Source organism: Calonectris borealis, chromosome 10 (genome assembly GCF_964195595.1).
Source record: "Calonectris borealis chromosome 10, bCalBor7.hap1.2, whole genome shotgun sequence".
In the NCBI taxonomy this organism is placed as follows: Eukaryota; Metazoa; Chordata; class Aves; order Procellariiformes; family Procellariidae; genus Calonectris; species Calonectris borealis.
In genome coordinates, this window is record NC_134321.1 from 21,165,747 (window position 1) to 21,191,040 (window position 25,294).

Here is a 25,294-nt window from a genome sequence, read left to right on the forward strand (position 1 = left end):
TTCCTCAGTCAGGATTTCCATGTGGGGTTGTTGGGTTTCTTTTGGTATTTGGTACTCAGAGAATTTGTTACTTAAAATTATATTCTGATATAGAAACACCGTACCAGAGTCGGAGAAATGTCTTGGCTGAAATACGAAATTAACATCCACTGTTAGTTCCATCCATTCTGGCATATGTACACTAATGTTCAATTCCTGCAAAGCAATTTGCAGTTTTAATATATTTTAAAGTATTTTCTGAATTGTAAGTGAAGTTATTTAGTGAGTGCATAGCAGAATTATCTAAAACTCCCTATTTGATACAGTGGAATCAGATTTATTCTTTTGTAGTTGACCTGTGTTTTAGTGTTTTACTAATGCATTGGCTCTGATATCACACTGCATGAAAGAATACCTAATGATTGACTTGAGATATGTTTGACGTCACTTCCCCCCTATATATAGATTTGCAATGCGCGTCTGTTCTTACTAGCTGCAGAATATAACTGACTTGCCATAAGAGGGCTATAACTCATTTCTATTGCAAGATGAGACATTTTGGAAAATCATTAGGGTATTTTGTATTTTTTGCTCCATCACAGCGCATGAGAACATAACTCGATTAGCTGCTTAGGTTGATTCCAAGCAGTTCCTTCAATGAACAAATAATTTCTAATGTCAGTGATAGGTCTTTGTTATTCTGTCTCATTGACTCGTCATAAAGGGCTGGGGGGAGGTAAAGGGCAGTCTTTCTTGGAAAGTTCGTTTGAATAAGTAACTGTATTTTGGGGTAAGAACTTTGGCAGTAATATGCCATGGGTATGTTCCAAAAGACAGAAATTTTAATAAGGCAAAGGCAACATGCAAAACATTTTATATTCAAACTCAAAACCTTCAAAGCAACTGCAGAATACAACTCATATTAGGAGGCTCTATATTCTTTTCTAAACCTTCTGATTTTTCATCCTTGCTATCAAAAGTGATAAAAATATACTCAGATTAATTCTTCCAGATTTCAGGGCCCAAGCATTGTTCCTTTTACTTATTTCCAAAAAGAAAAGAAGAAAAAATTTGCTATATTCTGTAAAAATATATCGTATTTTTAAAGAATTACATACAAAAATACTATCAAAATATTAATAAATACTCATCCTTTTAATGTTTCTAAACAGTGCACAAAGGTCAGAAAGATGGGATAATATTTCTGGTCCTAGCACTAACTGAAAGGAGAAAGGATTTCTCAGCAGTAGTGATTCTATCATCTTAATTTCATTCTTACGTTCTTTCTTCATTCATAATTTATAGCCAAGCGCAGGCTTAAAATTATTTGGAACAGGAGGAAAGAAATCCTTTACAGCATTCTTTTTTTTATCATAGTTACCTGAATTACTTATTCTTTGTTATTCTATCTAAATAATTGGAATATAACTAGCTGTGATGACTCCCCCACTCCCTGTCCCCCAATAACCTAAGTGTAGTAGCTGCTGAGTTTAAGAATTGTATTCTGAAAGAGGAACTATAGAGAGGGACATAGAGCAGACTACCTACTCTAAATTAATGTTTTCCAGTTCTTAAGGAAGGCTTTATCCTCTAGCTAGAAATCAGAATCTCTAGAGATGTTTTATGTCTTCTTCTGACTTTATTAAAAACCATTCTAAGAAAAATAGCCATTAGGCAAATGGCAAGTTCAACTATGCACTGTATGCAAAAATTTTTAATTTCACAATTAAAATGAACTTGGTTTTGTTCAGGTTCATAGATTCATGTCTCATGGCAAAACATAAGTCTTTGGAAGGTAGATACTGCCTTTTTAAAAGTCATGTTATAGCCAAGGTGGGAATAGAGTCAGAAATACAGACAAGCAGTTGATGCTAAATGGTTTACTTCAGCATATTTTAGTAATCCATCTGAGTACTGAGATGATTTTATGTAGCGAAACATCCTTTCCTTTACTGTAATTCTATGCTTCTGAATTTCTCAGTGCCTATTAGTATGGGGTGAAATGTTGTAGTGATAAATTTATGACTGATTTGGCCATTTTTGCTCTTTTTGAGAGGGAAGTTTTTAGTGATCTCCCAATTACTGAAAATACAAACATGCAAGAAATGCATCTTAGCCTTTTAATTTTGCTACTATTTATTCACAGCATAGAGTGAAAAAATTAATATGTATGTTGAAGCATAATTTCTGCTGCTTTATTGTGCATGTCAGTACCAGCAGGAAATCGGAAGAGCAGGACTTAACTGCTGTAATTTTTTTTTTTTTTTTTATAAACTCTAATGAGTGTCAAAAATCCTGTAAAGGTGTTTTAACTATTAATTTTCCTTAGCATTATTTTTTATTGTGCATTATACATAACTACAAAAAGAGAATTACATCCATTCTGAATGTAATATTTATAAATCTCAAGTAGTCTTTTCTGTAAGATAAATTCATATATCACTGTGAAAGTTTCATAAGGGATCCCACCAAGAAATTTTGAATACATTTGAAATTGCTTTCTGGTTATTCTGAATACCAAAGTTTTGTATGCTCTAATTTGTATTTTGCCATTTTTATTTCATATACACTTTCAACGGTATATTTTCAGTTTAAAAAAACAAATAAGGACTTTGGTATGGTAAGACTATATGTAGCCAAAATACTAAATTGGAAATTACAGATGCACTTGGCAAATCTTTCTTTAGGATAAATCTGAACATAAGGTGGTCACTTGGCATTTGTATTTACAGGATTAACTTGCTAAATGATACAACCAAGTGAGGAAGATGTAATTTTAAATTCATATCTGATTTACATTTTTATTTATTTATATTTATTAACACTATTGTTTATATTTTGTCCTAATTTACTAAAATAATGAATTTAATTCTGGAGTACATTAAGAAAGTCATGCTCTATACTGATGTGTGCCAAAATGTTACCTGTGATTTTTTAAAGTCCCAGCTCTCTGAAATTTCAGTTCAGGAATATTATTCGAATTCTGCTTTCCACTGGATTCTTTTTATTAGTTTTTCCCTCTTAATTTATGCGATTTGCTCAAAAATATGTGCTGATATTTAATATTTTACATGTTACAACATTGAACTTGACTGCAGTTCCTTGAATGTGTCCAGCTAAATTGTCCATGCTTCTAAGTAAACATATGATAACAATGGCTACTGATCATAAATATCTGTAACATGCTCATTACTTTTGTCTGCCCTTTTTATTTAAATTCCCATTTTCATGTTCTGTCTTGGGTGAAGATTGTTTACTGTCTGTTGTCTGTTGAAATTTTTCATCATATAGGCAAAATGCAGGATGGGAATATGGAGAACAGCCAGAACAAAGGTAATCTTCTTTCATATTAAGGAGGTTGTGGATTTTATTTTTAGCATGTAGTTAAATTCTGTTAAAAAATGAAATGAAAATTTGTGCTTTGTGCCTGTGTGTAAAAATGGCCCCTACTGTTCAAACAGAATGTTAAAAACCAAACAACCAAACCCAATAAAAAACCTACCAAAAAAAATTGTAACTTACAGAATTTTGATATATCAGATACTTAGGGTAGGAGAAGATCAGTATTTCTAATAAGCTACTTATGGATGATACTTTCATGTCACAAAGTTAATTTGAATTCATTTCTCTTGTGCAAGTTATGTATGCTATGTATTGTTAGTGAATTTCCAGCCCTATTTTTGATATGTCTCGTCATCTTTGGTGTTCAGTGGCATCATACGGACATATTTTCATTTGCAGGGTGAAGGTAAAGCAATAACAAAAGGAAGCTTTAAAGCCAAGAGGTTATTTAGCAATGTAGAAGTGTATTATAAGGATAAAGAACAGGAAGATTAAGAATCTTAGGAGTTTCTTGTTTAATGTACACTTTCAGGAAGAAAAGGAAATAAATATTTTGCTTTCTCCAAAGCAAAGTCATGGTTCCCTTTTTATGTTATGAGATACAGCTATCACGATTTCTTTGGGTTATGCCAAATAAGTAAATTAAACTATAACTTTCTCTTCTCAGATAATTCTAAAGGTTGCAAACGTGGTGGATCAGAAACTGAATAGATAAACTCAGATGTTAATGGTACAGAACTATTAAATAAAATGATATTAAATGAATAAGTTTTAAGGTTAGATAGATGAATTAGATTTCCAGGTCAAATAAGCATGGTTTTGTACAATCTGTTCACGAATGTCAAAGCAAAGCTGTTTCATCTCATTCTATTTAATTTACTTATGTCTGTGTTCAGTACAAAACAGACACATACACATATATAAACTGGAATGTCATTGCTTTTAGAAATCATGTCTTTCTCTTTGATACTAAAATGAAGTTTCCTTATATTAGTATTAGCATTCTTTCAAGAAAGGATGGGTTAGCCTTTAAATTATGTGTGCTTTTTATGGGAGAATGATGACGGTATCACCATTTGACCTGATGGTTAAGTTACTTCAACACTGAATGCTGAGGAAAGTTTTTAAGTCTGGTATTATCTAGAATAGTGGTTCGCAAAGTGTGGTCCACTGGTCACTGAGGTGCCCAGGCAGTCCAGAGGAGTGGTGCATGGATCATCTGTGGAACCACGTTGCCTTTAAAATGTTTTCATTAAAAGTATGATTATAAGGGTGCATTGTAATCTATGAGACACCAAAATTTGGAGATATATAGGCCGTCTGTTTGCCAAAGCATTTGAGATCTGCTGTTCTAGGAAATCCTGCACGACTGATGTGCTGTTACCTGCCAAGTAATTTGCAAGACATTAAGTGATATATATGTGTATAACAGAGAATGTCATTGGTGGCTTAAAAAAATCAATAAAGAAATAAAAATCAATGGTTTTCATGGTACTTGACAAACAGCGCATTACATACCCCATACGTATGGAGTGCACATGGGTATGCTTCTACATTTGTGCCCCTGCAGCAGCCCCCTGGGTCTGGTGGGGGCATCTGTCTGCCATGGGAGGGAAATGTAATCCTGTGCCTAGTTACAATCATCGGTGTTGCAATCAGCCCCTGCCCCGGGTGTTGCTGGTTGAATTCAGTAAGTATCAACACTAAGATAAAAAGAATGAAGAATAGTTTGGGAGTAACAGTTTTGTTCTGCATTATTAGCCAAGCAGCAGGATGGGGCTGCTGCCATGGAGATGCAGCCACTGAAGAGTGCAGAAGGGGGAGAGGGAGACGACAAAGACAAGAAGAAATCCAACATGCACAAGAAAGAAAAATCTGTTCTTCAGGGCAAGCTGACCAAGCTGGCAGTCCAGATAGGCAAAGCAGGTATGACTGGATAACGGACCAAATAGCAGTGTGTTTTACTAGCAACAAAGGGTTTTAAAACAAGTTATTCTCAAAAGGGATAGGCCTTTTTTACTGCAATGTTTAGAAATAGGTCATCATAATACTGTTCCAAGGATACTATGTGGTATTGAAGATCTTTTATTCTTCTAAAACTCAGCTTTGACTGTAAGAAACTGGAAGCTTTGGGCAATCTGGATTGTAATGAATATTTGAATCAAAATGAAATGTAGCTTTTCTCATATGCAATATTCCCAAATGCAGTAATTACATGTTTAATTTCCTCTCCCCTTAGAACTTCTGAGTACAGAGTTTCAGAATCTCAAATATCATCTCAAAATATCACTCACACAGTATTTCCCTCTTACGGATTCTGAAATCATTCTGTTCTCTCTTAATACCCATGTTCCTGCCTTCTACCCAAATGTGACACATCTGTTGACTCTTGTATCCAGTACCATCTGGTCCCTACTGTGACAAGTAGCACTTCTCCACCATGTAGGTAGAAAGTGAAAATCTTTCATAATGACATCAGGTTCATTAGGTTCATTTTTCTAGCGGTATTGAAGAGATCTTGATCTCTATCCAGATCCTTGGCTGAGGCCCTACAGCAGATTCCTAACTTTACCTCTGTTCAGTCTCCTTTATCCTCCTTTACCAGTCTGATGTTTACCCCTGCTATTCCTTCTCATTCCTTTTTAAGTTCATTACACTTAGTTGATCACATAACACACGATGCCACTTCTGTCCTTTGCCTGAACAGTGCATGACTCGGAATCTGTATCGTCCATCTCTTTCATACCCAATTTCATGCTTTGCCCGGTTTCTTGTTCCTCAAGCTTCTCTGCTTTGTTGCTAGGTGTACAACAGTATGCATTGATACAAACCCACTTTATTTCTCATGATCATTAATTTCTTAGATTAAGTACCTTTCTACATTGCCTTCTGATTATTACTCTCTGGTATTTCGGCAGGCATACGAATATCACTTTTAAAGTAATTGTATAGGGATTTCTAACCATAATGTGGCAAGTCATATGAATTAAATTAATTAATCGTTGCCTCATTTGGTTTTTCTTTGTCATTGGGCAATCTGTGGGGATGGCTTGCATTGTCATGAGTATTTGCCTGTACAATATTTTAGTGGGTTTTTCCTTATCCTCTGGCATTTAGCAGTCTCCCTGACTCATCTGTTTCCTGTCAACCTTAGCATCCTTCAGCTTACCAACTTTTTATTTTTAACTTCAGTCAAGACATGAAATTCACAGCATTCCCCTTCTACTCTATGATCTCATTAGAGAGAAATTAATTTATTTTGAAATGCAGGTTTAACTGCTTCATAGAAACCTGCCAAAGAGCAGTAATCATAGCAAGGCAAAATAGATGTTCTAATGGAGTTTTTATTTGTATACTCAGACCCAGGAACAAAACTGCGGAGGAGGAGTGCTATCTTAGCAAAGTCTGTGTCATTGGGAGAGCATACTAAGTCTCCGGGATCTTTTGTGAATTCTGTGAAATATTTATTACTGTCTCAACCCTATACTGTCAGCGTTGTACCTCTTTTGAGCCGCTCTTCATAAAAATACGTGCTGTTTGCATATGTCCCTTTGAAAAGGGAAACCTTGGAAACACTGGTATTTATCACATTTTCAAGAAAAACAATTAAAAACTGTTCTGTGGACGATTCTGCAGTATTGCCTCATTGTATTCAGCCAGACACATCAGTAGGGCTTTTCTAAAATATTTTATACAGCAGCATAAACTACAGGAGACTCCTTTTCTCAAGCCTCTTAAGATAAGCTTATTTAAAAGAAAGATGAGTGTTTGACTGTGGGTAGACTAGTAATTTGTAAAAGGTGGAGGTTAAAAGGACAGATAAATGTTGTACCAGGCAAAGTAATGTACTAAATTGAAAAAGCTTAGCTTAAGCAACAGCGGAACTCGTGTTGAACTAGACTGACTGAGAAGTTTTAAAGGAGCAGTAAGATGGTGCTTAAAAATTAATGTAGTATGATTCAGCTGTTCTGTAGAATTCAGTGAATGTCTGGCTATTGTAAATGTGTTATAGTAATGTTTTATACATTGTAAAATTTATCATTATTGGTACTGGAGAAAAATGCCATGTAGAATAAGAAAACAATTTCATATCGAATTAAAATGTAAATTTCTAATTGCGCATGTTTTTAATTGTGTTTTGTTTTATAGTAATTGATTATTTCTATTTTCAGGTTTGGTGATGTCTGCCATCACTGTAATAATTTTGGTACTATATTTTGCCATTGACACATTTGTGGTCAACAAGAAACAGTGGTTGCCGGAGTGCACTCCTGTCTATGTTCAGTATTTTGTTAAATTCTTCATTATTGGTGTTACTGTACTTGTGGTTGCTGTTCCTGAGGGGCTTCCGCTTGCTGTCACTATTTCTCTGGCTTATTCTGTAAAGGTAAGAAACATTAAAAATAATTACGGGAGAAAAATGCTGTCCAGTTGAGTTATTAGTAGGTTATTCTTCAGGTTTTGTCAAGTGTGATGAAAGTTGGCCTGTAAATTAATGTGCACAAAATGTTAATGAGAGTGAAATTCCTTTAAAGTGAAACTTTGCTTTATATTGAAAGTATTTCTGACAAAAATGCAAATACATATATATTCTAATACATATCTTTAAAACCACACAGTGCAGGAATATCGAACAATACAAATACCTACTTAGTTTGCAAGGCTACCAGGAATTTATTGAGCAGAATTTACTTTGAGAATAGTCCATTTTTTTGATATAGAATAACTTTGTCTTCAAATTTTCCTGTGCAATAGTACAAAGTTTTGACACGGATTTGAAGTCTTCAGGAAAACTTTTCAAAGAAATTAGAGTTTCACTGGAGCTTTCATGTACTTTTCTTAAATGCAATTGTTCGTAGCCAATGTAAATGATTCTATTAGGAAATTAGAGAGGATTAAAATCCTGGACTTGTGGATTACTCCATTATCTATCTGGGAGTTTTCTCAGATTGTTTTAGCAATTTAGTCAGATGGGCCTTATTTAAACATTCTGGGAATCTTAGATGAAGATTTTTTAAAGTTTATTTCCATTTAATGTGTAAACAAATTAACATATGAACATTAGGAAGGAAAGCTTGATTTATATGTAGCCAAACATCATTATTATTAGGAAAAAAGAGCGCACGTCAAGCATGGCATTTTGCTAATAAAGACTGTAGTTGCTTTTAAAATATTTTCCCGTTCTCCTTATGTCCTTCATCTGGCACGTGTATCTATATTTGCAGTATCAAACTGCAATACAGCTTTGTGTACAACTGGTGATATTGTGCCCTGTGCATATAAGATAGTGTCTGAAAGTAAGGGTCAGGTGATTGGGCACAGAATTTTTTTAATATTCAGAAGTTATGAACAAGGATAACATGTGTTTCCAGGATGGCTGTGCATCTTGTGAAAAGTGTGCACTGTGGAACGGAGTACTCTGGTGGTTTTTTGTGGGTGTGGGGGTTTTCTGTTTGTTAGTTACTTTCTTTCTTTCCCATATATGGAATGTATAGTCCCTCTATGTGCTGCAAGATAACATCCTGGCATTGGAAAGAGTATTAAAAAGAAGTCTAATATTTGCTATAATTACACTTTTTTAAAAATCCTGTTATCTTCAGTTTCTTTAGCTAATCTTTGCTGTTCTAGCTATTCCTTAAAATGTATATATACTGCAAAAAATGATGGAAGTATATTGGTTTATCGAAGGCAAAATTATTTCAGGGGTGGTCACTGCTTGGTTGTCTGTAACTAGGGCTTGGGTTATTGGCCCTGATTAAAGTTCTAGTTTAGTGAGCATTATGTTCAATGAACAAGACTAAATGCATGCTTTTTTGCTTTTTATAACCGATGTTAAAAATCTGTCAAAGCAAATCTTCAAGGTTTTTTATTTTGCTTTTTCTCAGAAAATGATGAAGGATAACAATCTGGTCCGCCACTTAGATGCTTGCGAAACTATGGGTAACGCTACAGCCATCTGCTCCGACAAAACAGGGACACTGACAACCAACCGGATGACGGTCGTCCAAGCCTACGTTGGTGATGTCCACTACAAAGAGATCCCCGACCCAGATTCTGTACCCGCCAAAACCCTTGATTTGCTGGTTAATGCAATTGCTATCAACAGTGCTTACACTACAAAAATTCTGGTAAGTAGCCTTTTTCTGCCAATAAAATGAAACATAGCAGAAGGAATTGTAATTTTTTAAGCGTTGTTAATTCCTTAGCATCCTGTTGTTGATTATGAAGCGTTAAGTACTGTTGAGGTCCTCAAAATGAGAACAGGTGCTGTAAAAACTGTATATTTTATGGGTTTTTTTTAAGGATAGGGATGTACTTATAAGTACAGCACCATGCTACATTTTAAAAACTCCTGTTAGATTGGGATGGCCCAGTTTCGGTGCAGGTAAATTTGCTAACACAACTAGTTTTCACTGAGACTTCGTATGTGTAGAATTATTTTTGCATGTCTTAAGAACTTTCAATTAATTCTCAAATAGGACAAATCGGATTGGTTAAATCAGTGAGGTTAATGATCTTTATTCATTCTGGTTTCAAGTGAATTACATCCAGAAGTATTTTATTCAGTCTGTAAAGGAGGGCAAAATGGAAATACCATGTTTGCTTGTGGCATTAAATTCTTCTGTACAGAGCTAATAAAGAGGCTGAAAACTTTTGCAATTGCAATAGATTTGTTCTTTGAAAGGTCAAGCTTAATCTTAATACTGCAGTACAAATAATTTTTTTTTTTAGTTTATGAATTTATGTATTGTCCTTTTTATAGCTCTATGTGGAGCTGCGTAATAGTCTTGCATGCACTTCACGTTTGTTGTAAAAGTAGTCTTTTAAAATATAATCACAGAAAACAATTGGTGAAATACTATGGAGTCTATATATTTCCTTTAATTCTTGCTATGTAAATACCTGGGTGTTAGTAACAATCAACACGTGGAAGAAGAACGTTTGAGAAACCTGATGCAGATTTGCGAAGTGTGTTTGTGGCGAAGGTGTTTTTGAAATGAATGCCCCTGAGGATTGTTTAGCCAGGGTTGGGGTCTGAAGGCAAGCCGCAGCTTAGGCTCCCTTCGGACAGTCGTCTGTGCTGTGATGCACTCGCTCTTCTGCTCTCGCCGAAAGCTCTCTGGAAAGGGAAATACGGGGAGAACCAGCCCCTGGGGCAGCTTGAGCCGCTTCCTGCATCAGGAGTGGAGAGGGAATCGCACAAAGCCTCCACCGGCTCAGGAAGGCACTGCGAGATGCCACCTTCCAGCTGAAACCAGCCGGCAATGTGGGTGCACCTCTTCTCTCGCACTGAACAAATGGCTCCAGTCCGCTGAGGTGGGAGCCAGCCCTTTTGACGCTGAATGCGGATACCCTGGAAGAGCAGAGCTCGCTCAGCTGCGCACCGATTTCACCTGTGAGCAGCCAACCAGCAGTACCAGTTCCCAGATGAATCCTGGATCTTATTCTAGCTTTTTCCTATGGTCTGTCCAGGTCAGAATCAGTCAGGTTAGCTGAAATGCAGGATGGGCCTTCCATTCTCAGGTGGTTCGGTGTAAATGCTGTGTAATAGTTCAGTGTGGATATTTTATGGCAGTGGCGTTTTGGAATCTAATTTGCAAAAGTTAGCAAGAATAACTAGCAAGAACATTTTACTATTGCTGGGTAAATCATGCTTTCACGAATCAGTATAACATTTGATTGTTGGGGAGAGGAACATACATCTTAGTTATTTTAATATTGTTACAGCCTAAGTAAGGTTAGGTACTTGTGTAGAAAGAGAAATAGAACCAAACTCATACTCCACACACAGGCTGGGATTAAGACAAGGTAATACAGACAAATTGGGATGAAGGATAATAGGTACCTATATAAATGTGTGTTTGTACAACTGCTACGTGGTAATGCTAGTCACCAGTCCTAGCTGATGACTTTGGGAGGGCTTTGAGAGAATGTTACCCACGTTGGCAGAATTTTCCTCATTCCCAAGAAACAAGAAGGCAGAGGGCAGGCAGGTCGGCTGGTAGTTAAGTCAGGTGCGACTGGCAGAGCAAGACTCGATGTCAGCTGTGCTTCACGTGTTTTGTATTTTGCTGTTCATTTTGAATGCTTGAGACCAGTAACAAATCAGAAAGACAGTAACAAAGTGTTTCTGTTCAACTTCCACACAAGTTCGCCCTCTCTGAATCTCAGAATAGTTTTCGGTTTCTGAGTAAGGCATGGGAAGGCATCAGACTTTCCAGAGTGATGCATCTGTAATACTGGTTAATGTTCTGTCTTTCTCTTGTGGTAATAGTTCCATTTGACTGAAAAATTTCTGGTCAGGAGTAGTTCTAAAATTTCACTTTGGTCTCAATATAATTTTGAATTTCTTTTTTTACTCTGGCTTGACTTCATTGCTTCTTGTTGAAATTAGTTGTGTGTGCCTATTAAAAAGAGTCAATATTTCACCATTTCAGTTCTTTCTTAGCTTGGCACAGAGATTCTCTGTAAAATTGATAAAAGGGTGAAATCCTCTGAAAATCATCTTTCTTCTGGATGCATATCAGAGGACTACTTGAACTTATCTGTGTAAAATTAATGGTAATTTTTTAGCTTTTATAACAGCATCATAAGATCAAGCCTTGCGGTATGGACCCCACGAGAATGATAGCTCCAGTGTCAGAGGAGTTCATTTTATTCGTTGTTTATAACAAGCTTAAGCTAAAGTTTAAGATACAAGGTGTTGCTCCATAGCCCTCATTTATTTTAAATAGTAAATAAATACAGTAAAGAATACGTAAGGGAGTTGTTTCCAGGAAGAAGTGTACAGAATTATTTTTCTAGCTGCTAATACTGAATGCATACTTGTGCACTCATTCTTAGAGCATATTTAATCAAATTGTGAGTATCAGCTCAAACCCAAAGGACGTATAAGTGTTATGTCACTAAGATTGAATTTTACATGTTCTATTTTTAGAACTATGCATATGCTGTAAATTGTGCTTTGTATGAAATTCTGTTCAGAGTGATCGCATATGGGACCATAAAATTAGTCAAGATGCTCTGCTGAATGAGAAATATTCCCTCTTGCATTGTCTTTTGATTACGAGGAAATTGAACCATTGATAAAAATATAAAAAGAAAATAATGTCACTGCTTGGGATAAAAGATTTGAATTTCCCTGAGAAATTAAACACAAATTATTCCAACTGAACAATAGCATCATTAAATATAGTTCTTTTCAATGCTTTCCAAGGATTAAGTTACTGGGTGAGCTGATTTTGCCTTCCATTAGCTTCAGAGCAACTTTAATGCTGCTTTTATGCTGTTTATGTGAAGCTGTTCTCCAGAAAACCTTTCTTTTCCAGTATTCGTGTTTTAGATAGCTTTCCCACCCAGAAGTAAAAATTGGACTTCATACATTTTTGCATGTGAGCTGTGATGAGAATGGTAAAGCATCTCTTACTCTGAAAACAAAATTTGCATTTTGGGAATGCTTTGATTGCACTTGGAGCAGAAGCACATTGATCTTGAATATCATGGAGCCGTAATGAAATAGAGACTCCAAATACCAAAACTAGTGATTTGAACTCTTCTGTCGGGCTCTTGCTTGCTTAAATTCAGTTTTAATTAGAAAAGTGTTCTGCTGCTTCTCATTTCCTGAAAACTGTCACAGGGCATAGATTATATGCTTGCTGGATGGGTATAATGTGTTCTTATTAAGAAGAGATCACAATTAGTATTTAGTTGAGTGATTTTCAGCACCAGTGGAAAAGACCCAGCTGAACCCATTATTGTTAGTAACTAACACAGGCATTTCATTTGGTACTTGATAGGTGCCTAGGGAGCAAAAAAGCTCCTTATGCCTGTGTTAGGTGAGTATCTGCATCAGGAGGACTGTTTTCAGTTCTGACGATCTGGAGTATCATTTACTGCGTTTGCACAGTGTGTGGCACAATGTAGCGGCATCCTTTAACCGAGGATCTCGAAGGAAAAAAGGCAGAGATGTCACAGAAAAGTGCAAAACATTCACTCCCTTCTACAGCTTCTGCCATCTTAGGAAATGAAGTAAACGTATGTTAGTCGATATGTTAATAAATGTTAGTCAAGTAATGAACGTGACCTTGTAGAACTTTTGGAACAAAAAGGCCAAAACCAAAAGGGGCGAATGAAGCAAAAAAAAGAAAAAAGAATGTAGGCAATTTTATTGCAGCCAGAAGAGAGAAAGCAGTGTTTGCTCTTTATCGTGCGGCAGAAGAACACCTGCGTATGACACTCTAACGTCTAACAGTGAAGGTGCCAAGGTTGCTGCCAGCATCCAAATTCCAACCACATTCCTACCACAGCCCTAGATGAGGGTCTTCACTGTAGGCGCAGGCAGACCTCTCCTCACAAGGCTGCAGGGATGGCTTTGAGGGCCCCAAATAACCCCGGCAGGGAGGAACAGGGATTATTCCCCACAAGCTTCCCTGAGAGGAGTTTTTTCTGGGGAGGAGCGATGGTTACCCTCCATGGGAGAACGGTGCTGAGGCCACAGGCCGGCTGCGGGGGTACGGGCGCACAGCAGCAGGATGGAGCTGCAAAAGACTCAGCCATTAAGATTTACTAGGAGAGATAGGAAGGTGTTAATTCACCTCCTTGCTTTGTGTAATTACTTTTTCCTGAATGTATAATGAAAGATCTTATTAAAGTAAGTGGAACAAAATTTCTAACTTCTTTATATTGAAAGCAGTTCAAGAGATTTTGGCACAGAATTTTATTGTTACAAATAAATAGTTCTTTTGACTGATTGATGTAGAATGCTGGCATGAATGTACTTCATGCTTTCTTGGAGGAAGGGGGTGGAGGGAGGCTGGCAGAGCAGGAAGGTAACCTATAATATATGAGAACCATAAGAAGAAATTACATTCTACAAAAGTGAAGTGGTGAAAGTAATGGAAAATATGCAGCTCTCATTGTCTGACAGAGCATAGACCTTTTCTTTTATCTGTCTATATACATATATTTATGTGTCTGTGTATTTATATGAAGTCTTGTTTTCAAAATGGAGTGGAAGAAGGAGACCCTAACTGTTTAGGAAAGATTGAAGATTGTTTATTTCATTTCTTACACAAAGCTCAAAGCCCAATAGATCAGATTATGCCATACCTATCAACAGAAGATCATCAGAATTTGTGTTTCCTGAGGCAACAGCAAAAGAGTCTGTACTTTATTATAGCTGTCTGCCAAGGGCAGTCATGCTAAATCAAATTGCTATTGGATGTCACTATTCTAGTGACATCTTCTTTGTTCAAAGAACCACCATGAGAAAGTAGCTTTTATCCTCCAAACTACATTTTTAGTTATTTTGGTATTTGAAATTGGAAAGATACTTTTACTCTCAGTTACAGTTTTCTTAAAAGCTATTCTCAAGCTCTTTGTTTCTTGTGTTAAAATACAGACAAAATTACCATTTGTTTTTACTGTACATGAAGGTTCAGGTCATCTCTTATTTTATCCAGATAAGTTCATCCATTGCTGCTCACAATGTTCTAAGTTACACTTTAAAAAACCCCAACAAACGGCAACAAAAACACATACACAAAAAATGAGGACAGAAATGGGGACAGAAGTGGCCAAAACAATGAGTAAGGATGGATTGAGGGAAGCTTTCATTTATGAGAACATTAAATGACAACCCAAGTAAATGGCCTGGCCTGAATTCTGTTTTGCTCCTTCTGTAGTCCCTACCATTAAGGTTACGCTGCAGATGCGACTGGCAGCTCCAGTTGTTGGCTTGAAGCCTGTGAAGAGGTCAGTCCTTTATCAGCCAGACAGTCCGGTTGCCAGCCAAGGCTGGCTCGCCTGTAAGAAGGCAGGGCAGCCCTGGGGAAGGAGAGGCAGTGGAGGAGGGAATGAGAACTCCAGAAAGCAGAACGTCGCAATGAGGGCACGCTGAGGGGAAAAAAGGTAAGACTGGAGTGTAAGGAAGAAAGATGATTATAACTGGCAGCAGCAGAGCTCACACATGCTCTTCACATGCTCCCCCTTTACGTCTGTGCGGCTCTCCCTGTTGTACTGCCTCACCTCCCCTCCACATGCAGTTGCAAGCTTTGTCCACGGGGAGGTTTGCACTGGTAATTTTGGAATGGAGGGGTTTGAGTGAATTTTGGCAACGATCTGAGCAGAGACCGTCCTGTAACGGTTTTCGTACCTCTGCTTTCTTTCCTCCAGGCAATGCTCAAAAATAAATTCCACCTTTAGGTAATGCGTCGGGATTTCAGTAACTTGTGTGTTAAGGTTGAGAAGGATGGGGAGGAGGAAGAGAGACATTTTATGTAAGGATAGGTCTGTGAAAGGTTTTATCCTTGCATAATAATCCTGGAAATCAGTAAACAGTGAGAAACATATCTGGGATGAATTTTTGCAACTTAGCCTGTGTAATGACACTGGCCTGGCTTGTCGTCAGTGTCATCGGGCTTTGGGGGAGGGAGGCAAGAGGAGGGAGCCACAGGCTTGAATCGCCTTCCTGCACTGTCACTGCGGAATACGTTCAGAAAGGCAAAATCCTCTACTTCTACAGGACCTAAAGCCGTCCAGAAAACGTCACAGAAAAATGTACTGAGAGGAGAATCCTCAGCTGGCAGATGATGAACTGGTGTAGGAATTCAAAGATACTAATTTTTCACTGTCTGAAAAAGAACAAGTGGATTTGTATGAACTCATGAAGCTCTGCTCCAGGTTTTACAGTGTGTGTTCTGCAATCTTACTTAATCTCCTCATTCTTAATCTTACCAAATACACGATACGAGGAGAAACACAGAGGAAAAACTGCTTTTGCAAAAAATCGATGCATGATCTTCAGGGTGGCATCTTCCAGCTAGGTGGGGTTGGATTTAGGTCAGTAAGGCTGTCTTATGAGGCAAGCAACTTGAGGATAGTACTGTAAGTGTTTTATTGGCTGCTTTCAGCACGTTAGTTTGGTAATGGAAATTTGTGAAAATTGTATATGCTCTTGTTTTTGAAGTGCTCAGGTGATGGTGTTAAAATATTGTCTGGAACATTTCTGAGTCTCCAGCTAAATGGTGCATTAGATCCATTTAAAATTAAAAATTTATTTGATTTGATTGAAATTTGATTGAACTGATTTCTAAAAATCTGTGTATTTTGTAAGAGTTTTTACTTTATAGGCAAAACTATTACTATTAGAGGTAAATTTATATCTTTATCTCAATTTCCGTAGTTTGTTCCCAGAGTGTTATACAACTGGATAATGTAGATATACATTATAGATGGGACCAGACAATGCAGGCCAAAGTATCTTCCTATATATATAAGCCAGACAATCATCACAAAAAAATATTTTCTTTAAAACTTGTTCATAAAGTCCTTGGTAAGCATTTTCTCAGAATAAGCTAGGCAGGAAAAAAAAAACCTATAGTGTGCATATTATTTACTGTGTAAATAATAATTATTAGAGAGAATAGATTATGTAGTTAATTGTCTCTGCTTCTAGGAATGGTAATTAGCAGAGAGTAATGATTTTCACACCTGACTTGCCATTGAAGTTTTATATAATGAGAGGTACAGATACAGCTTTTCTCACTGTATTAGCCACTGAGTTAATAATTGAACTAACTGTGTTTAGAAAAGACTACTTCAATGTGTAAAGCATAGGACGTGTTATCCCAGCCATGAGCTTTCTGCCGTCGGGGTACAGGGCCTTTGTCTGGCTAGCAAAAAGGTTTTTTTTAATAAAGTCTCCTTTTTTGAGAGTTGTATGTGAGGGGTAGAATGGAATCAGCTGCCCAGAAAGCTGCTCGGCAGTTGTCTGTGGGGTGGATTTAGCTAAGCAAAGAGGGGGTAGGGAGCAGAGATCGGAGCAGGGCCATGCTGTACGTCTGCTATCGACACTGTTACACTCTCTGGAGGGCCGCGTATTCTCATTAGCGGCCAGGTTCCCCACTGTATGGAGAAACGGTGTAGGTGGAGAGGGTGAGATAAACGTGCTCAGAGCGAGCTAGTTCTGTCACTGAAGTTCTCGTTGCACAGTAAACTGTAGTTGTAAATGAACTTGGCAACAGAAGGCCTGCAGCTCCTGACAACTCTTCTCCTTAGCTCCCAGTCTCCTTTTCTGTCAAAGAAAGGGGTGACGGTCCTGCCTCAGCCACAAATGAACATAGGAGGAGAAGATGGATAAATAAAATAATCTTGCACTGTAGAATGTAGCATGACACATTATTCCCATACTAGCTACAAGTTTATGATCAAGTTAAATTATATTTCTTTATTTTCTGTCTTCACGTGACAGAAAACAAGGTAATAATAACCTCCTTTATACTGGCCGCCTTTGCCATCACAGTTTGGTAATTGCAGATTCCATTTATTCCTGTTGGAATAAATAATCGCTGCAAGATTATAAACAGGACTGACAGTCACTTGGAAGCTTTTTGTTACCATAGTATCATTTACCACATTAGCTTTTTTTTTTCCTGCTTGCTTGTATGAAAATGAGTGAATTAGATTTTTAACTTGCTATGATGCAACAAATGTCTTTCCTATTACCTTGCATAGGATTTTTTTTAATGTTATTTATCTTATTTTCATGTTCTTACTTTCCACTCATCTTGTACTGGCATAAGATGAGGGATAACTGCCAACTGTTTCCAAAGACGCCTGTTGATCACAGGCTTTAAATGTCAATGCTTCCTGCAAGGTATTCTAAAGTGTTTTCATCTAGATGTATAAATATTGCTTATTGTTGTCTGATCATTATTAGGACCAATTTTTTTTTTTAATAAAATATATTGGCACAATGAATGATTTTAATATGTACTTCTTTTCATGCCTGTGATACCCTACTGAGATAAAGTCATCGCACTTTGGAGCTGATTGATATGCTGGTTAGAATTTAGTGCTAACACTTCGTAGGGGCTATTACCAGGGAGCATGTTTTCCTGATGGGAGCTTTTGTTTTTACATGAGTGGGTGTAAACCACTTACTTCAGGCACATCTGTTTTAATGTAGGTTTTCTTTGTGTTCTCTATCATCAGGAACAGGAATATAATAATTTCAAATGCGATAATTTAATACCAATTTCATAGAAAATGGTAGTGGTTTTATAATCAAAGAAAGATACACAAACAGGCTTATTAGAAAACAATGCGGTGGGTGAATCACCTCATAATGAAATATGTCATTAATTTCCTTTCAAATATATGTTACATAAATATATAATATATATTATATAGTTTTTAGTAAGTTTTCTTTTTACTCTCGGAACTCCAAGGTGGTTTATTCCTCGGGGGCGGGGGGGAACCAACATCAACCCAAAAAACCCTCAACTGGTACAATGCCTGAAATACAACCAATCGGCAATAAAGTATATGACAGAAAACATCTTGCTAATTTCGGAGCAATAAATGTGCAGGACTTACTTTAGAGACTTGAAAAAGACTTTACATTGACTTGGCATCGCTGTTCTTTGTGAATGAAATTGCACTTAGTAAGATCTATTATATTTCTGTTAACGTAAGCAAAATACTATTTTTCTTTTCTTTTGAGTCACAGCTAGTCCTAGAAAGTTGGTATTAAATATACAGTAAGTAAAAAACTATGCTTCAAATTATAGTTCCTGCTTTCTTCTGCAGATAGACCCCACTATTAATTTTTCTTTCAAGCTTCCAATTTTCTCTTCTTGTATGTGAAGCTCTTGGCTCCTCTGCGTTCTGATCAATCATATTTCTGTGTTATTCACAAGTGAGTGTGGGAAGGTGTCCAAAAATGATGGCCTTTCTGCTTTTAGAGATGGTGCCAGATAAGCCGGGAAAATCTCTAGAATGGATGGGATTCTGAAGAATTGTAACCACAGATTCTGAGCAAACTGCAAGGGGCACTGACGCCTCAAAGGCGTACGACTTTGATGGATCTGATTTCTCAGAGGCATATGACTTTGATGGGCAGAAGGCATCCGTTGCATAAATCCTTCTCCCAGCTGGAGTCTAGCAGAGGAAATGGAAAGTTTTCAAAGAAGGGTTGCTAGAGTATTTTAACGTCATCAAAACTATGCTGTTCCTTAGCATCACTGAAGAAATGACAGTTTTGGCAGGCACCTTGCATGGAAAAATTAAGAAGGAAGTTTTAAAAGTTTTGGACAACTTAGTAAGTACTGCTACAAACCTGTCTCACGCATGTAAGTGCAAACACACACAGCAAAAGAGTATGGCTGGCTACTGGCAAGTCTTTATGGAGACACTGGCCCATCTCATCCATCTGAAATTATGAGTGAGTGCCAGGCAGTAGCTGTAGCTCATTGATCATAATGCTGAATGAAAGTATTGAGTATGTTAAAAAGTTCCACTGCGTATTTCTTACGCCATTTTTATTTTTCTGTGGTTTCTACTTATTCAAGTGAGCAGAGAATTGTTACTTTACACTTCCCTTCGCTCCAAAGGAGAAAGGTTGACAGGGCTCAATGCTGGTTTGCTAGGGGCTATATATTTGAGAGGTGAGAGACAAGTTTTTCTGGGAGAATTTTCCTACAAAGAAGGACAGGATGTTCAACCTCTCCATCATTCCTGTTCCATTTCCTTCTGAATGAATAATCAGATAAAAATTGGCTGCAGTCTCAGAGTCTGCTATTCTGCAGAGGCAGAAGGCATCATTCTTAGTATCCTGATAAGGAGAGGGGCTGGCCAGAGGACTGAATTTATAATGCATCTCAAACGTTACCCCACCAATCATGCAAAAAAATCCCTCTGAGAAAATACTAGAGAAGCATTGCTCTAACCTAAGCACTTGAGCTTATGCATTTGCCTCCCCCAAAAAAACCCCTAACTAACCGAAACCAATTTAAAAAGTAATTTCAGCTGATATGTGCTAGTATAGATTTAAAGAGGAGTACATTTTGTATGGTGAGTGAAATAGCTGCTGTTAGTGGTTTTAGACTCATTTAGAAATGGATGCTTGAAGAACCCTTTTCCTTACTCTGGAAATGAGTACTACTAACAGAGAAGATCTATAATTATGATAGGCTATAATCAGTAGCTTAAGTCAAGTGAAAAAAACTTCCTTTTATGTATCATAGATTTGCTTTGCACTTACTAAATTTAGCTTCTTAAACTATACAAATTGTTTGTAATCGTGCTGCAACCAGAAAGAGAGCAAGTATTAAGACTGATTTTTGCTTTGGTTTGAGCTTTCTAGAAATATAGTTTTCCTATCTGAGATATATTTAGTAGAAAAGTAGAAAATCCAAAATATTGTTTAGTTTTGTGCAAATGAAGACTGTATGCACAGATCAGCTACCTGTAAACACTATTTCTTCTGTGGAAATTCAGAATTTTGATGTGCATATGTAAATGCCATGCATTTTCTGTTATTTAATGTGATGATAAAATCTTTGTACAGTATGATTATTATCACAGTACAAATTTTTCAGACAGTGGCACTGGTTTTTTTGTTTTTGTTTTTTTGTCTAATTCATTAGCCTAAAATGATGAGTTAACGTCTACAGTGCACTACAAGATTTCCAGTTCTAATTAGTAAAAAGCATAGAGAAGGTTATGCAAATTAAATGAGAGTTGGTATATTTAGATAACATGGAATAGATGTGTGCGTTTCACAACTTTGTGGCTGAAATTCATGTACAATGGCTAGTAGAAAGTATGCATGAGAAGCACTTGAGACTACTAGTGGAGATGTTTTTAAAAATGTGATTAATTTTGATTAAGAGACTTAACTAGTTCATTAAAAGTGAGGAAGATTATGTAACTGGAATTTTGATGATGACGTGTTCAGAAACATTGAATAAGGTTTTCATAGGCAACCTCGGTGAGAAAAAGTCTTGAGATGCTAGGGAGAAAACTGTTGATAGATTACTATAGCGTGTATTAGAGTAACTCAAAGGACATTTTCCAAATGTGCACTTGCTCGTTAGATCACTGCTGTAAGTAAAGAAAATGTATCTCTGTTTCCTCAAATCTAAAAGATGAGGTTTCAGCCCTAAAACGGATGCACTAATGCTTTTAGTATTGGCAAAAACATGTAAATCCCTAGTATCGGTTCTAATTTGGAAATACACTTTTTAAACTGCAGGTGTGGCCCTGAAATTGAATTTTCACTACCTGATCAGCTCAACATTATGCAATTTGTCTCCCGTCTTTGTTTTCTATGTCTGCAATACTCATGAAGCCAGTCTAATATCAGCATGCAGTAAAACCTCAGTTTAATAGAGCTAGAACAAGGTAGCAGATGTTTGGGTTGTCTTTATGGAGGTACCAATTACAATTCTGCAATTAAGTGCAATTTCTCTTTTGCACTTAAAGAAAAATGTTCAGCTCATTTGTCTTTCATGAAAATATAGCAAGCTTTTGCCAAATATATGGAACAAATTATCAGAAAGTTATAAAATCTGTTAATCTGTTCTTAATTAATAAATTTAGTTTAAAAACGGCACATTTGTCACTCTGGTCTGTGTTCTAATCATATTGGTAATAGGGGAGAAACATGCTCTTGCTTCTTTCTTCATAGCTAGCTTCAACTGAAACCTTGTACTTAGACTGTATTTAAAGTAAATTGGTTGTTAATTAAAGTACGTTAATAACAATTGCTGTGTCTAATTATTTTGATTATATAGGTTACTTGTCAACAGTTCTTGTTGCACTTAAACAAAGCTGGAACGGCACTAGTATAAATCTAACAATTACCAGTTCCCTGTGAATGGGACTGTACAAAAGGACAAGAGTCCTTTTGAGATTTTTAGTGTCCAAATTTGGAAATGGAATACCTAATTTTCAAAATTTGAGAGCCAAATTGTTATTAAATTATATGTTATAATAGAACATATGAATGATTTAGATCAATAACAATAGGAAAGCTCCTACAGACAAATAACATCTTATAGTATAATAAATACACCAAGCCTCTTCTGGGGAAATGTGGAGAAAAATCTGTGTCTGTAAAATTCAGCTTAATCTAGTCTGGAAACACTAAAGCTGGAGTATCCTAGTCCTAAGTAGAGTTAATCAGTAGTGATGTAACAAGGCAGAGTTCATTCTTTGCACTGTAATGTGGTGTATTAATGTACCTCTGTTTAAATTCAGCCATGAATCGTTTTCATTTGGAATTGAGAGATTTTTTGTAAATAATTTTTAATTTTTAAATTAAAAGGCATCCAACCTTCTATTTTAATTATTTTAATCTTGAAATGTAGACTACTTATTACAAAAGGAAAAAGTTCAAATTAGAGAACCAAAATGGATTGGGAGATGAAAAGGAATAACTCATGTGGCACATCTTTTGATTACGGAGTCACTAATGAACTGTAATGTATAAATATAACATACATGTCAATGTTTGGTTTCTTAAAGTATTGTTCAGCTACATGTGCAGGACTTTATGAAAAGGTATTAATTAATTTTAAAATAATGTTTTCATAATTTGAAATCACAAATCCTTGCTCTGGGCCCAATTCAATTAATTACATAGATAAATGTAGTTAAATTTGGCTGTGTTAACTACCTCAAATATTGCTTCTACTGTAGCTATCCCGCTTTTTCTCTGGTTGCGAAGCTGAAGGAAATAGCAATTGTTGTTCTACTTAGTTCTAACAAGTTCTTTATATCTAGGAGTAATATTCTCATATGAAGAGTGTAAATTGCTCATACGTGTCAACATTTTGCATGTCTGAAAATTTATGCACAGACAATATAAATGTTTTGTCTGTGTTTTTAACTTGCATCCTCTGTTCTTGAGAGTGAATTGAAAAACTGATGAAGTATGGACTAGAAAAGTGGCCAGTGAGGTAGATGGAAACCTGGCTGAACTGCTGGTCTCAGGGGGTTGTGACAACAAAGTCCAGGTGGAAGCCGATCACTAATGGTATCCCAGTGATCAATAAGGGGGGCCAATACTGTTTCACATCATTAATGATCTGGATGATGGGGCTGAGTGCCTGACATGCAAGTTGGAGGTTGTGAAAACTGGGACCGCTCAGCCTGGAGAAGAGGAAGCTCAGGGGGGACCTTACCAATGTGTGTAAGTACCTGATGGGAGGGAATAAAGACGATGGAGCCAGACTCTTCTCGGTGGTGCCCAGTGAAAGGCAAAAAGGCAATGAGAGCAAATTGAAGCACAGGAAATTCCATTTAAACATGAGAAACCACATTTTACTGAGAGGGTGGTCAAACGTTGGCACAGGTTGTCTAGAGAGGTGGTGGAGTCTCCCTCCCTGGAGGTATTCAAAACCCAACTGGACACAGCCCTGAGCGACCTGCTGTAGTTGGACCTAGATGGTCTTCCAGAAGAGGGAGGCTGGTGCCTACCAGCCTCAACTACTCTGTAACTCTGTGAAAAATGTACACAGGACTGACATATCCATCTTTTACTTTCAACTAGTGAGAAGAAGAAACAATTTTCATATTTGCAGTAGTATTTTTTGGCCTTATCCTTTTATTATTCAAATGAATCAAAGGTAAATTTGTCCTTCAAACTAAAAGGGTAATTTAATTATTTACTATTAAAATTAAGGGCAAAGTATTAGCTCTCGTTGAATGTAAAAATAGGTAACAGTCAATGAGAGAGGGAGTAGAGACTGTCACACCAGCCTTTCGGTCCGTTCTTCATGCATGATTTCATCTTCTTGCACAATCACTCTTGGGGGAATTTATGGATAGTATCATTTTTGCCTTGTTCCTGTTACGTGAGCTGAAACAAGCATGAGTCCATACTCGCTGAGCCACATCACTGCTGCTCTCTTCACTTTGCCACGTTGATAGGAAATGTCACACTGATACATAACATAATTACAGCTGGCCCCTTTTTATATGATTATTGCCTTGCTGTTATTTGAGGCAACAAGAGATGTTGAAATATGCCATTTTTATATAATGTTATATCTGAATAAACTTGTAGTGCTAGCAGTGCGAATTACATGGTACGACAGCATTGCATTAATTAAATAGATTGTTGCATCATTTTCAGGTCTGTCTTCAGATAATAGAAAAAAAAATTAAATAATTATCCTCCTAAAAATTAAATCATTACCCTCCATCAGAGCTAATCTGATGTAGGAAGCCTGGATTTGAATATCCTCCAACTGTTGTGGTAGATCTAGTTATGCCCGTTGTACCTAAATAATCCCATCGTTCTGGCTACTGTGCAAATACATTGTCTCTTACCCTATACAGCAATGAGTCAAAAATTCCTGTTACCAATTTCCTAGGAAGTTTGAGCAGATCTGATAGTGAAATGGCTGTTAAATAACAAGATGGGGGCCTGTGCTGGGGAGCAGTGCCAAGCGACACCGCTGTCGCTCGTCTGAGGAGGCTGCTCGTGTCAGCTGAAGGGTGCAGCACGTCTGGCCAGCGGCAGGGGAGTCTGTTAAACTGCTGCTCCATTGCTGCTCGCTTCTCGCTGAGACAGCAAAACTGAGCTCAGCAGGATGTCCTGCTCAACCTCGAACCGAGAGATACACGAAGGTTATCTTATGGCTTTAGCAGCTTGAACTGCCAGCAGGTTGGGGTCCTGACTTGGGCTTGACATGCAATATAAATGTACTTTGAGAGTACAATTTTACTGTAGCATAGATGTCTAAATGATGTGAGACCCCTGCCTGCATTCAGCGTGTAGTCATTAAGGGGCTGTACAGCAGCCGGTTCAGCGAGAAGGCAGCCTCACTAGCCACCAGTATTAAGTAACAACTTACAAATGTATTAAACAATGTTGTTTACATTTTTCATTTTAGTCTTTAGATTTCATCTCTCTTGTGAGTGATGAAACATGTTTCAAGTGCCTTCGTTTTAGGTTGTCTAGATCTGGGATGAGTACTAGGCTGGCTAACAAATCAGTGCCTGTCAGTCCCGATTTGGAATAAATTGCCTTGATTTTGATGGGCTTATGATGGTGGCTGCTGGTGCCTAGAGTAAATAGTGAGAACTTGAGGTGACTTATTTGGTGCACATTTTCCCAAGAAATGGAGCTGCTGCGGGTATTAGGGTTTTGTGGATAATGGGAAGCAAAAGGATTTACCTG

General features: G+C 37.1%; 1 protein-coding gene across 1 annotated transcript in view; it reads left to right on the top strand.

Annotated features, from left to right (window-relative positions):
* Window positions 1–25,294, top strand: part of ATP2B2 (ATPase plasma membrane Ca2+ transporting 2) — a 436,864-nt gene that overhangs the window by 348,104 nt on the left and 63,466 nt on the right. The window contains exons 12-15 of the mRNA XM_075159342.1: window positions 3,271–3,312; window positions 5,083–5,247; window positions 7,494–7,708; window positions 9,207–9,449. Coding sequence (XP_075015443.1) covers window positions 3,271–3,312; window positions 5,083–5,247; window positions 7,494–7,708; window positions 9,207–9,449 — 665 coding nt within the window. The remainder of the gene's footprint in view (window positions 1–3,270; window positions 3,313–5,082; window positions 5,248–7,493; window positions 7,709–9,206; window positions 9,450–25,294) is intronic.